The sequence below is a fragment of the Heterocephalus glaber genome, unplaced genomic scaffold (genome assembly GCF_053883595.1).
Source record: "Heterocephalus glaber isolate CG9 unplaced genomic scaffold, H.glaber_assembly_v1.0 deba00001497, whole genome shotgun sequence".
NCBI lineage: Eukaryota > Metazoa > Chordata > Mammalia > Rodentia > Bathyergidae > Heterocephalus > Heterocephalus glaber.
Window position 1 is genome coordinate 9,467,194 of NW_028258320.1, and position 12,838 is coordinate 9,480,031.

The 12,838-nt window shown below is 56.8% G+C and overlaps 1 protein-coding gene across 3 annotated transcripts in view; it reads right to left on the reverse strand.

Moving 5' to 3' along the window:
• Positions 1 to 349: 349 nt before the first annotated feature.
• Anxa11 (annexin A11) overlaps positions 350 to 12,838 on the reverse strand; it is a 42,795-nt gene continuing 30,306 nt past the window's right edge. For all 3 annotated transcript variants that reach the window (XM_004846391.3, XM_087184659.1, XM_021259694.2), the window contains 13 exons: positions 12,088 to 12,200; positions 10,615 to 10,950; positions 9,476 to 9,563; positions 9,175 to 9,269; positions 8,461 to 8,574; positions 7,227 to 7,317; positions 6,803 to 6,882; positions 6,614 to 6,670; positions 5,180 to 5,273; positions 3,773 to 3,868; positions 2,781 to 2,839; positions 2,538 to 2,660; positions 350 to 1,098 (listed from right to left, as the gene is read on the reverse strand). In XM_004846391.3, the coding sequence (XP_004846448.2) occupies positions 1,039 to 1,098; positions 2,538 to 2,660; positions 2,781 to 2,839; positions 3,773 to 3,868; positions 5,180 to 5,273; positions 6,614 to 6,670; positions 6,803 to 6,882; positions 7,227 to 7,317; positions 8,461 to 8,574; positions 9,175 to 9,269; positions 9,476 to 9,563; positions 10,615 to 10,950; positions 12,088 to 12,200 (1,406 nt within the window). In that variant the 3' untranslated portion in view covers positions 350 to 1,038. The remainder of the gene's footprint in view (positions 1,099 to 2,537; positions 2,661 to 2,780; positions 2,840 to 3,772; positions 3,869 to 5,179; positions 5,274 to 6,613; positions 6,671 to 6,802; positions 6,883 to 7,226; positions 7,318 to 8,460; positions 8,575 to 9,174; positions 9,270 to 9,475; positions 9,564 to 10,614; positions 10,951 to 12,087; positions 12,201 to 12,838) is intronic.

The following is a 12,838-nucleotide window of genomic DNA, read 5'->3' on the forward strand; positions in this document are numbered from 1 at the left end:
CTCCTAAGGCCCAGAGGGCCTGTAGGGATGAGAGCCACATGCTCTCTTTTACCTGAAGGCTCCCACCTGTGCCCCTTTTCCAGGACCTGGGTGGTGGACCACACCCTCCTTGTCTCACTCTTGGGGGCCTGCACCTGTACCCCACCAGGATCCTTGTGCCCTGTCAGCGCCTGGCCTCCGGCATGGTTTTGGGGAGCCCCTTCTCATGTCCGTATATCAGTCTCCACGAGTGAGCTATGCTCAGGGTTTCCAAGCACCGATTTCTACTTCAAGTGGTATAGATTTTCACTGGCTAATAAGCCAGAACCCCTAGGCCCTGAAGCGGAAGAAAACAAGCTGGCACCAGAAACACATTTGCAGAACATTCCAGAGCTGGCCAACTTTAATTTGGAAAGTTTTTGGCTGCAGATATTCAGGTTTAAGGCACATTCCAAAGTACAAGGAGCCCTGTCACTGGTCAGGAACAGGCTTTGCATGGGACCACAAGGTTTTGCATGGGAGATGGAAGAAATGACTGTCTGGCCTTTTTTCTAAAAAGGAGGTGGGGTTTGGCAAAAACAAAGCTCATGACACATTCTCACCAGATGCAGACATTACCTTTGCAGGCCCTAGTGAGGTTCATGGTTCTCACTAGAAACGTGTATTGGTACACAAGACTAACATGCATCTGCCGGGCAATGACAATTAAAAAAAGAAAATATGCCTCCAAGGGAGAATATAAAATTACACAACTAAAATGATGCTGAGAGTCTAGCCACAAGTAACAAGGAATGATTGCACAAGTCAGGAAATAAAACATCTACTCTTAACAGCCAGAGGCTGTGGGGAGCAGAAGAAGGCTCCCCGAGGGAGCTCTAGCCACAACCAGGCCCTTCAGCAGGGTGACCAGGCCAAGAGGGGGAAGGCAGGACAGGGCCAAGGCTCTAGGGATAGATGTACACCTTGGGGTTACTGGGTGGATTTGTGAGAAACAATCATTTGGCCTCATCCTGGCATTGCCTTGCCAGCAGGGGGCAGAAGCGAGCCACCAGTCACTGCTCAGTCATTGCCACCACAGATCTTCAGCAGGATCTTCCTGTAGTCCCCAGAAGTGTCTCCCTGGTCACAGGAACAAGGACATCAGTTAAGTGAGGTATGGCCACTTCCTGTCGGCTGATTTTCTCCTGGCCCAAGTGCCTTTGTGGACAGCAGACCCACGCTAAGGAGATATGTGTGTCTGTTTGTGAGTGTGTGTGTGTATCCCTGCCCCGTCTGTCCCAAAGCAGGTGGCCTGTACCTTGGGACATCCACCTCAGCCATTCCCAAGCCTCTGTTAAAGAACAGAAAGATGCACTCGTCCCAGTGATCAAACGTAAATAAATAACCACAACAAAATTTAAAATCAGCCTCAAAACCACTACCTGGGGCTCACCAATATTCCTTTCCCCAGGCACTTGCAGGACACAAACTGGGGTTCTACCACGAGGCACAATGTGTCCTACTTGGGGACACATTATCTCCGTGGCCACAAAACAGAGGACACTGTTGTCACCCAGGGTGCCCAGTTTCTGGGAGCTCTGCCCTATTTGACACCTCTGTACTCACTGTTGGGGGGCAGAGGGGCTCCACTGATCCCTAATCACTTCCTGCCACCCTGGCTCTCAGGGGACAAGGCCTATGGCTTCTTCTAGAGAGCATAGCCGGCTGGCCCTCAGGAGGTGCTCTGTCTCTAATTACCACTTCTCTGCTGATCACAGCAGCATCTTTATAACATACAAACGGACAGTCACTTCTTTCAGAGGAGCCCAACAGTGTCAAATGCTAGTGAGTCTGGAATGAGGACCTGGGCCGGGTGACTTTTTCAATTTCAAAGTTTAGGTAACGGTCAGAATGTACCATCAGTCCGGCTAGACAAGAGCATGTTTTGTCAGCCTGCCCTGGTACACAGTGACCCAGAGCAGCCAGTGTTTGTTAGACACTTGGTATAGACTGCCTGTTCAATATTCACACCACTCCTTGGGAGGAACTACCACTATCCTCACCTTAAACATGCTGGCCTGGGGCCCAGGCAGGTTTGAGATCACAGAGTTAGCATGTAGAAAGGCCCGAACCAGACTCCTAGGTGAGACCACAGGCCTTGCACTGAGCTGCTGCCTTACTATGCCTTACAAGTAATCAGGGAGCCAGACCTGTGCTCCAGAAGCCTTTGGGACAGGATTTCTATCTGATGGATCACAATTCAGAGTGGCTGGGACTTGAAGGTCAAGGCCAAGGTAGGAGAGGCCCTGAGATTTTCTGAGTGCTGCTGGGTGGACACCCCAGGCAATTACTGAGCAGCGGGGTTCCGGGAGGCCAGGGATGCAGGGCTAAGACCTGCCCCACCCTCAGGAGCTGACAATCTGCTTGGGAGCACCTGTAGGAACAAGGGAAGCTGAAGAGAACAGAGCTGAGGGCCATCAACCTGGCACCCATGTGCAGCCCAGAGACCAAGTTCGGGCTCTTCCAAAGAGGGCGAGCGGAAGGGAACGGGGTGGCCAGGAGGTGGCCAGGGTCCGTACCGTGATGTCATGGTACAGCGACTTGCCATACATCCGTTTGTACTCCGTTCTGATGTCCAGGAGGTCAACCTCGCTGCGGGACACCATGATTCGAATCAGTGTCCGGTCCTTGGTTCCTGCTCCCTAAAGAGTCGGCCCAGAGGCATGAGCAGCAGGCCGCACCCTCCGCCTCCCCACTCACAGCCTTCAGACTCCTGGCTGAGCGGCCGCGGTCTCAGGTCGGGCAACCCCCGAGTTACATACCCGCACGGCCTTGTTGAGCCTCTCAGCGAAGAAGGCAGGGGTGTTCTTGAGACATTTCACTGGAAGAGAGGAACAAGGCATAACCTGATCTTCAGGAAACTCAGTCCAGGAAGGCATGGAGTACACGTGTGTCCTCCCAGGAGGCCGGGATGCCAAGCCCACAGCTGCACCCCTCTCATCACCCCTGCCTCCAGGCGCAGCTATCCCATGATCGTGACTCCAGCTCTGTGGAACAGGGGCACCAGAGCCTGGACACCAATCCACTCTTTTTCCTGGCAGCCTCTGTGATAAAAGGATTGAGAACCACAGGGGCCCGGAAGGAAGAACTGTGAGTGGTGAAGGACTGTGCTGCTAAGCAGGCCAACTGCAATACTGTGACCTGCATGGAGACAGAGTGGCTGAGCAAACTCGGTGCCTTTCTGGAGTTCTCAGGCCATGAACCACACCATGGGGGATGTGCAAAGAAATGAGTGAGGATTTACTGTCTGTCCGAGAAAAGCGCCATGAAAACAATGGGCAAAAGATTTTCCAAGCCTACACGGCGGGACAGACCCGGAGCCCGCACCCTGCTTTGGAGGCGCAGCTGCCGGACCTCAGCCAGCTTTCCCTGGAACGGTCCTGTTTTGCTGTTGCAAGTAAAAATCTTCCCGTGTTTCCATCACAAACATCTGACAAGTGCCTGCGGGGAGGTATTTTTAGAGGAAACTTGGCAGGATGTGAGTCACCTTCCTCCCAGAGAGCGGCTGGATGCCCTCCCACCAATGCCCACACTGCAGGGCCCCTCTCCTCAGCCACCGGGGGAACATAAACAAGACACACCCATCCCAGACAGCAGGGCTCACTGCACTCCGGCCTGAGAGCAGCATGAGGTCCCACCAGTCAGACACTGCACTTGCAATATGAGCTCCTGAGGTTCTTTCAATGCACCACCCCTCAAGCAGACACAAGGAGACTCTAGCAGCTGGTGACACACTGGCCACTGGGACACCTACCGACGGCCAGCATGCCATGCTCCAGGTCCCCCGACATCTCCCGGCAGATGCTCTGCTCGATGTCCCGGCCCGTCATCCTCTGATACTCGTTAAACACTACAGGCAGACAGAGATACATGTCACAGAGCAAACTGGGTCCCCGCAAATCCATGTTAACGTCCTAGCCCCAGGTACTGTGGAATAAAACTGTATTTGGAGATGGAGTCTTTAAAGAGGTGACTGCATTAGCAGAATGCTGTCAGGTGGGGCTGAGCTTGTTTAGCTGGTGTCCCACATAAGGGATGGAAATCAGAAGAGCCAGAGATCAGAGGTGTGCATATACACAGGATCCTGTCTCATGATTTTTGTTTTGTTTTGTTTTTTGGGTTTTTCAGACAGGGTCTCACTATGGAGCCCAGGCTGGCCTCAAACTCACAGCGATTCTCTAGCCTTATGCTCTGGAGTCTGGGATTACAGGTACGCACCACCACGTGTGGCCACCACTGAGGATTTGTTTTGCTTTAGAAACTGCACCCCACAACAATTCTGTTTTTCCTTCTCAGTATAGTGTCCACTACATTAGAGAAATATTCAACACTGTTACAAGCCAGGCTCTGTGCTAGAGAATTCTGCCCCACTATGGCTAGGGTAAGTGTTCTGAGTATATTTAAGACAGGCTAGCTGGGCATGGTGACACAGGCTTTGTAATCCCAGCACTCAGGAGGCTGAGGCAGAAGGATCGCCGTGAGCTCAAGGCCAGCCTGAACTACATAATGAGACTATCTCAAAAGAACAAAACCAAGAAAAGACAGGCATTACCGCTCTCCACTCAGAGCCCAGCGAACCCCTAACTCCACAAGCCCTGCCTCCCTCCTCCCAGCGCCCTCCCAGAGAGGCCCTCCCAGTGTTCCCTCCAAGTCCCCACTGCAGGGGACTGTGTCACGGGCTTCTCCCTGGCTTGGCCCCACTGTGCCTGCCTGACTCCAGTCTTGCCATTTCTCTCTACAGGAGCCACCGCCTGACACAGAGGCTGCTCCGCATGTGCTCCCTGGCTGTCCCTGAACAAGGCAGCGAGCCCGGTGAGGACAGGACTGTGGTGCTGTTCCCCAAGGCACCCTCAACCCTCCTCCGGGATGGGCACGTGGCCAGAGCTCCATGGTACATGGGGCTCGAGTAAGCAGACAGTTACCTAGTGTTTGTTTCAACTGTGTCATACCACAGTCGAGCCCCTGGTGAGGCGGCCCCAGGACGCCTCCAGCTGCATGGCCCCATACACCAGCAGTCAGCCAGCAGTGGCCCATGTCCCACCCTGGCTTCCTCCAGAGCCCCTGCTGACCTAAAGCCCTGGGTGGTATCTGGTAAGTCACCAGCAGGGGACGAAAGGAAGCTCAGCTCCCCTTCAGCCCTGGGAGGCCTGGACTGCCTTACCTGCCACCAGGTGGGCCCGGCTTCGAGAGCACAGAATGGAGTTGAACTTGGACTCATCTGTTCCCAGGCGATTCTCCCCAGCCGCATACAGCTCCTGCGTGAGGAGGAAGACATGCAGTGCCGGCCCTGTCCGGAGGCCCAGCCCCAGGTCACCCAGCCAAGGTGGGGCATGTGTGGCCTCAGTCCCAGAGGGGAAAGACATGGAACCAGCACCCTGGAAGCCTCAAAGGCCTCATTCACAACCGACCCAGAAGCCAGCGGCCCACATCCCCTCCTGGGCAGCAAGGGGTCTTCTGAGGCTGGGGTGCTGTGGGAAAATGTGGCGTAGGGCTGAGGGGCCAAGGCTAACCACCCAGAGGGGAGCTCTTAGCAGCAGGACCATAAAACCCACACTGCTGTGTGAAACTGCCCAATCTTGAGAAGCAACTTCCCTATAGATGAGAAGGAACATGTGAGACAATGAACATTCCAACAGCTGAGAGACCACAGTTGTGGATGTAGGATTTCATGTAATTTGGTATTTTTCATTACCTAGACCATTAAGCAGGTTTGCCAAGGGGCACAGCTGGCAATTGCCTGCTAAACTTTTGAAGGTCTGTACCCAAAATACTTGCCAACTTGCAACCCTGCCCTAGTGGCCTCTAACAGGCCTTCAAGCACAGGCAGCAGCCTTGGACTTAAGGATCCAATGTCCAAGGAAGACCCTCTGAAGGACTCAGCTGCAGGTTAAGGTGCGGCTGACACAGGTCAGGAACAAAGGAGGGAGAGCATGCGACCTCTGGCCTCCAGGAAGGGCGGGAAAGGTACCCCAGCTCCATACCACCAGGCAGCCAGGCTCTCTCCAGCCCAGATGCCAGGGTTGGGAAATGCAAGCTTCTCTAGGGAGCCGCTCAGCTGTCTGGACTTTCCCCCATTTGTCTGCAGCTCAAGGGGGATGGGAAAATTAAGGCTGCATACCAAGGTGACAGCTGGCTTCCAGGCTCCCACCCTCTGAAGCTTAGCAGGAGGCCAATTCTGCACTATGCAAACAGAATGGTACTGCACCTGGACACGGGGCGGGCACCGGTCACGTGAGACCCACACTCATAACTGTGACTGATCAACCGCTGCAATGCTTACTATTTCCCTCCCTTGACTTTTTTTTTTTTTGGTACCGAACATTGAACTCAGGACCTTGCGCTTGCGAGGCAGGTGCAGTGCCACCGAGCTAAATCCCCAGCACTATTTCCCTCCCTTACAAGCAGGGGAAAGCAAAGTCCAGAAGGCCAGTGACCTGCTCGTGGGCACAGCCCATGAGTGGCGAGGGGCAGAGGACCCAGAAGCTGGACCATGTCCACCGTTCTTTCAATCCCAGAGCACCTCCTCCTTTGAAGCGAGAGGGTAGTGGACACCCCTGGTTCAGGAAGCCAGGGGTTGCCCAGCCCGGCCACTCACCTGGACGTCTCTCTGGACGAGGGACATGTCCACATTTGTGCTTTCATCTCGGTTTCCCTGAAAGGAAGCAGGGTACAGGGTCGAGCCCACTCCTTGGAGGGATGCACGACAACGACACTCTCATTCTCCGCCTTTCCTGCCCACTCCCCCACCCGACCCCATTCCAATTTCCTGTTGTGGGGAAGGCACCTGAGAGAGGGAGATGAGGAGCCGTTGGAAGTGCCCAGATGTGTCACTGCGAATGGCCTCCTCCAGCGTCTTTTTGAATTCTAAGGAGGCACAGGAAGGTCACCCTGTGGCCCACTGCAGATCTGGTCAACCCTGGGCAGCAGTGGGAGAAGGGCCCAGGGTCCAGGGCTAGGGGAGACACGTGGTCCACAAGGTCCTCCAGGGACACACAAGCCTGAGACCTGGGGGCTGTCACGGCTCTGGTCCCGGCCGGCCCCACCCAGCCACCTGCCCAGGTAAACTGCAGGCAGGGCAGGGCATCAGTGCGACCCAGCGGGCCGGGAGTGGCAGGAAGTGGTGATAAGGAGGTCTGGAGGGGTACAGGGTCCAGGGAGGGTGCAGCCAACACCATGGGGTGCAGAGGCTGTGCGGGTGCAGCAGGCACCTGCTTTGTAGACGCGGTTCAGCTCCTGGATGTGCGCGTTGCTGCGGGAAGCCAGGATCTCGATCAGACAGGGTTCATCCGTACCAGCCCCCTGCAGTGGCGGAGAACAGAGCAGACCACACGCTGTGGCAGTGACCAGGAGAGACAGCAGAAGCCGCACAGTGATGGGGCCTCTGACAGAGACACCGCCACTGCACCGCCAGCACCATGTCACAAACGATCTCTTGGGAAGGGATCCACAACAGCCTTCCAGGAAACTGAGGCTCAGAGAGGTGCAGCAACCGCCCAGCACGTGGTCGGCGGCTGTGTTCCAAGTTGAGCCCGAGAGCGAGTGAGATGACAACTGGGAAGATGAGCTGACAGCAAGAGGTCAGAGTGGCCATGTGGAAACACCAGAGCCCCCAGTGGACTGCAGAGTGTGTGGAAACCTCTAGGACAGGGCAGGAACAGTGAGGACAAAGGAGTTAGCAGGCTAGGCACAGCAGGCAGAAGAGGACAGGGTCAGCAGCCTGGCTTCAAGGTAGGTCTGAATCTTGGCTCCGAGGCTTACTTGCTGTGTGACCTGGGGCAAGTTACTTAGCCTCTCTGTGCCTTGGGCTCCTGGTCCATAAAATGGGAGTGATCCGTGTAGGAGTCATGAGGATTACGTGAGTTAATGTATATAGACCACTCAGTTCAGGTCAGGCAAGAAGTATGGCATAGGTCAGCTGTTTTTATGACTACCACTGCCCACGGCTACCCTCGGATTACTCGGCATTTACAGAGGGTGTAGTATGCACCAGCCACCTTACCTAGGGCCTCCATACATCCTGGGCACCACTGTCCCGCACCCTGGATGCAGCACTGCCCCCCCACCCCAGGAAGCCGCTGGAGGTTGTGCTGGGCGGAGGCTAAGCCAGCCCCGTGCTGGACCCTAAGGACCTGATAAGCCCCAGCCAAAAATGACTGGATGGAGGAGACGGAGAGCAGGCGCTGAGTGTCAGTCAGGGCTGCCCACCTGGGATCTGGAGAAGGGACAACTGGTCCCTACTGCGGCTGGGCCCCTGACAGGAGCAAACGCTGGGGGAAAGTGCAAGAAAACCCCTTCCCACAGCACATAGACTCCAAGCCAGGAGCCCACTGAGCAAAAGACCTCACATCACGCAGGCTTCCTCCTGGGCACGGGCGCGCATGCGCACGCACACACACACACACACACACACACACACACACACACACAGTCACACATACACACCTTGATGGCCTCCTTTATCTCATATGCATCAAACAGGATTGGGGTCTTCATCAGAGCCAAGATGGCCTTCTCAAAGTTTCCCGACAGCTCAGATTTCAGGTCTTTGATCAAATCCTGGTTAGATATTCAAACAAGCACGTAAAATAAGCCAACGCTGAGATTCCCCGGGGGTGACGCATGAGAACAGATTCCAGGGTCACCTCAGGGACATGGACATCACCCAGGTGCCAGGGAGAAAAGCCTGACCTCAGGCCCTGCCGGTACCCTCTTCAGAGCCTGCACTGCCAGGGACACAAGGCACTGAGGCTGGAGGGGTACTGGCTACAGCACTTGCCTCTGGGAGTCCAAGCCCAGCCCCCTGGTTATCTATTCTGACCCGAAAGCCTTTTCCTCCAAAGTGCTCACATGAGCAAAACCTCCCCAGGTGCACAGGAAGGGAAACTGAGACCAGGGGAGGGGAAATGATGTGCCCAGTCTCGTGAGTTTCGGCTAGAACCCAGAACTCTGGGCACCTGTGCCAACTTCAGTCCCCTGTGAACTCAGGGACTGCTCCCTTGGGGCATCCTGCACCAGGGGGTGGCAGCAGGAAGTGCCCTAGAGCAGCTCAGCATCCAGCCCCAGGTCCAGGCCAGCCCAGTTCCACAGAGAAGCAAGTGAGGGGGACTGTGGCCACCCCACCGCCAGAGGCGGCCCTGTGCCTCACCAGGCCCTCACCTTGCCGTAGGCCGTCTTGAAGGACAGGCTGATCTGCTGCCGCTGCTTGTTGGAGCGACTCCCCAGGCAGTCGATGATGGCCTGCTCATTGGTGCCTGGGGAGGAAGAGGTGGGAGCCGCAGAGCCGAGGGTCACTGGGATGCTCTGCACCTGTGGACAGCCCGGCCTGCAGCTTCCAATTCTCCCCGGGCGACCCAACCACACCTTGCATCACCTCCTCTTCCATCGCCACTGGGCCCAGCTGGCCTCCCAGGAATCTGCCCAGGGGTAAGGGAAGGATGTCAACCCCCGGGTCTCTCACCAAAGCCCTTCATGGCCTTCCGCAGGACCTCGGCATCTCGCAAGGGGTCAAAGCCAGAAGCATCTGTGATTGTGCCTCGGTTTCCAAACTGCAGACAGTCACAGGTAAGAGGATCTGCATGCCACCTCCCTCAGCCGCTCCACCCCCAGACCTCGAGACAAGAGTTGGAGTGTCTGAAGGACCCAGAAATCAACAGCACTGCCACAGGGCTCTAACCGAGGCTGCCCAACATGGCGTTACCCATCTGCACATCCTGGTACTGGACCCCTTCCTGGCTGCCGAGCTGGGAGTCCCCATGGCTAAATCCTGGCCCCGAGAATCTGTCCTACACCCACCCATCCCCCGCAGGGCTGACACCGGCTCCGGAAGGGCAGGCTGCAGAAGCAGAGGCCGCTGGCCTTCCCCTGCCACAGAGCAATGTGGCACACACTCAGTGCTCCCGGCAGGGCCCAGCTAGTCCATGCGGCCCCAGGAGGTGCAGCACCCAACTTTTCAAAGGTACACAGCCACCAGGCTAAACTGTCTGCTGGCACCTTGTCTTCCTAGTGGTTGGTACAGTAGCAGACACGTGTGCAGAGAGGAGACAATGGAGAGAGGGACCATGAGGCAAGGGTTGGGAGGGATGGAGAGGACCCTCTGTCTAAAAATAGTCACCCCAAACGTATCACCAGCCCTGTGCTGAGCCAGTTTGGCCATGTAACCATGACAATGAATTCTAGGCTCTGCAAACACAAACTATTCTCCAAAGAGAGCCAAGATCAACCCCGAAGGACCTGCCAACAATTTTCCCTCCCCAGAGGGGACTGTAAGAACCTCCAAAACCCATCCCGGAAGGCACACCATGGGGCTGCTGGGCACCAGGGCCTGGAGGATGGTGGCCCGGCAGCTCTTTCAGAGCACACCGTCCAGTAAATCACAGCTGGAATGAAGGCTGCTGCTGGGGCATCCTGACCCAGTTTGTACTCGGGATGTCTAACCAGATTGGGAGAAGGGGCAGGCAGCTCTCTCAGCGCCAGGGCCAGGGGCCCGGGAGAAAAGTACACTCCAATAAACCAAGAAGTGTAAGCTGCAGGACTGAGCCTTCCCATCCCTGGCCAAGAGCCTCCAGCCTTTGGGCTCAGGGCTAGACCAGCACTCACCTGGGTTGGGGGCACAGCAGGGGTGATGGTCCCAGACCCTGAGTATCCCGGGTAGCTTGGCGTCGGCTGCTGTCCCGGGAGTGGCACTGGCTGCTGCCCAGGGTAGGTCATTGGTGGCTGCCCAGGGGGTGGCATGGGTGCCCCTGGGTAGGGCGGATAGGAAGGCATCCCAGAGGGCGGGTTTCCTCCAGGGGGCGGGTACATTCCATATGGAGGAACAGGCTGCTGGGAAGGAGGGGGCTGCCCGAAGCCACCAGAGGGCACAGGAGGGTAGCCTCCCCCGGGGGCTCCGGGATACAGGTTGGCTCCTCCAAACGTCCCTGACATGTTGGCTGCCTGCAAGGACACGAAGCAGAGCCTGTGACTCACTGCAGGCCCAGCCGTGCTCTACCCACTGGCCTCCCCTGACCACAGCGCCGTCCCACTGGGGGACCAAGTGCCCACCACACCATAGCCAACCTAACTTCAGGAGGTGCAGCCAGCGCCCTGGCTCCCTCGGGACCCCGACCAGTCACCTCCACCCTTTCCACAGGGGATTCAGCCTTCCTCCCAGGCCCATGAGTGTAGGTAGAGTTTAGAGCCCCAGAAAGTACAAGGGTGTCTCCTGGGCTTGGTGGGGCTCATCTCGTCACCCTGCTGAACACACACCTCAGGTGGCAAGTGACCCGAGCTCATCAGAATGAAGGCCCGGAGCCTGGGCAGGAGACCTGGGCCCCTTCTGCTGCCCTCCTCAGCCACCCTGGCCTCCACTGCTGCCCAGGCCACTCCAGGTCCGCAGCGCCACAGGGTCTGGTGGTCCCAGCCATCGATGTAGCACACCCCTCCCCTGCTTCAGACCTCTGTCCATGTCCCTTTCTGCCCTATGTCCACTCCTGCCCTAAAACCTCACCCCACCCCACCCATCCAGCTCCTAACCCTCTCACCAGCTCCTCTTGCTCCTGAAGCTTCCCCGTCTCAGGACTGCCATGGAGCTGACTCTGGCTGTCCCTTTCCATTCAGAGAATGCACCCGGCCTGAGACTCCTGTTTGTTCTATTCACAAATCCCCAGTGCCTAGAACTGGGCCTCGCACAAATTTGGGTGTGTACTGGTTGCATTGTTTCCACTAAGCACACACTTGTTTTCAGATTATAAAATATATTATTTTAAAAGCAAAACAACAAATAAAAGTTGGGCATATCTGCCCAAGCTACTGCCATACTCCCACCCAGGACCAAACCAGAACAGCCATCCATATGAGGACACACCCGCCCCCACAACCGCCCCAGGACTGTAAGGGCCCAGAAAGACCACATGTTCAGTGCATCTCCTACTCTTCAATTTACAGAAGGGAGAGCATTGGGTGGCTGGTAGAGCCTTGATGAAGACCCTCCTGTTCTAAGAGGCAGCTGGGCACACTCCACGGCCCCGGTGACCAGCAGCCTTGCTTCCCAGCTGTGTGGCTGTGCCCCGGACAGAAGAAGGACAGACTCACCATTCCTGAGAGGTAGTCCTGGTTGAACTGCCCTGCGTAGTTGGCCACGTTATCCAGCCCAATGGGGGCCCCACCGGGCGGAGGGTAGGCAGCACCTCCCCAGGCACCGCCACCTGCAAGTAACACCAAGCCCTCAGCCCCAATCTGTCCCCTGCCCGATGCGGGAAGGCGGAGGGGGTCAGGAGAGGTGGCCAAGCAGAGCCTCGGGCCAGCGCTGCAGAGGACAGAAAGGCCCAGTGGGGAGTCAGGACAGAGAGGAGGCCTCGCACTTGTTCCCCACTGAATACTCAGTGGGGTATTCAGGAGGCACACAGGCCCCACGACACAGAGCAGGAGGACAGGCACAGAACCGTCACCCTGGGACTCTGCTGGGCCTGGGACAATGGCAAACTCCAGGGGGCCCATGGATTCACAGAGCTGCACAGGCACAGGGCAGGGGTCCCACCAGCTGAGCTCTTCACTGTGGTAAGTCGGTAACAGGAAGGGAGACGCAGTGACAGGCTGGAGGGACTCAGACCTGTATCATGGGAAACATGGGCCCCAACCATTACCCATAAGGGGACAGCGGTGACAAGCCAGGCTCTGGACCAGCAAGCCAGCTATGTCCTGGGGCTCTCAGCTACTCTGGGCTTGTCTCCCGCAGACCAAGATGCTGCAGTGAGGGCTGAGTGAGCAATGCCATGCATGACCACTGCCACTGAGACCTGCAGCAGGGCGGCTGGCACCATGGTGGGGGCTGCAGATGCTCAGC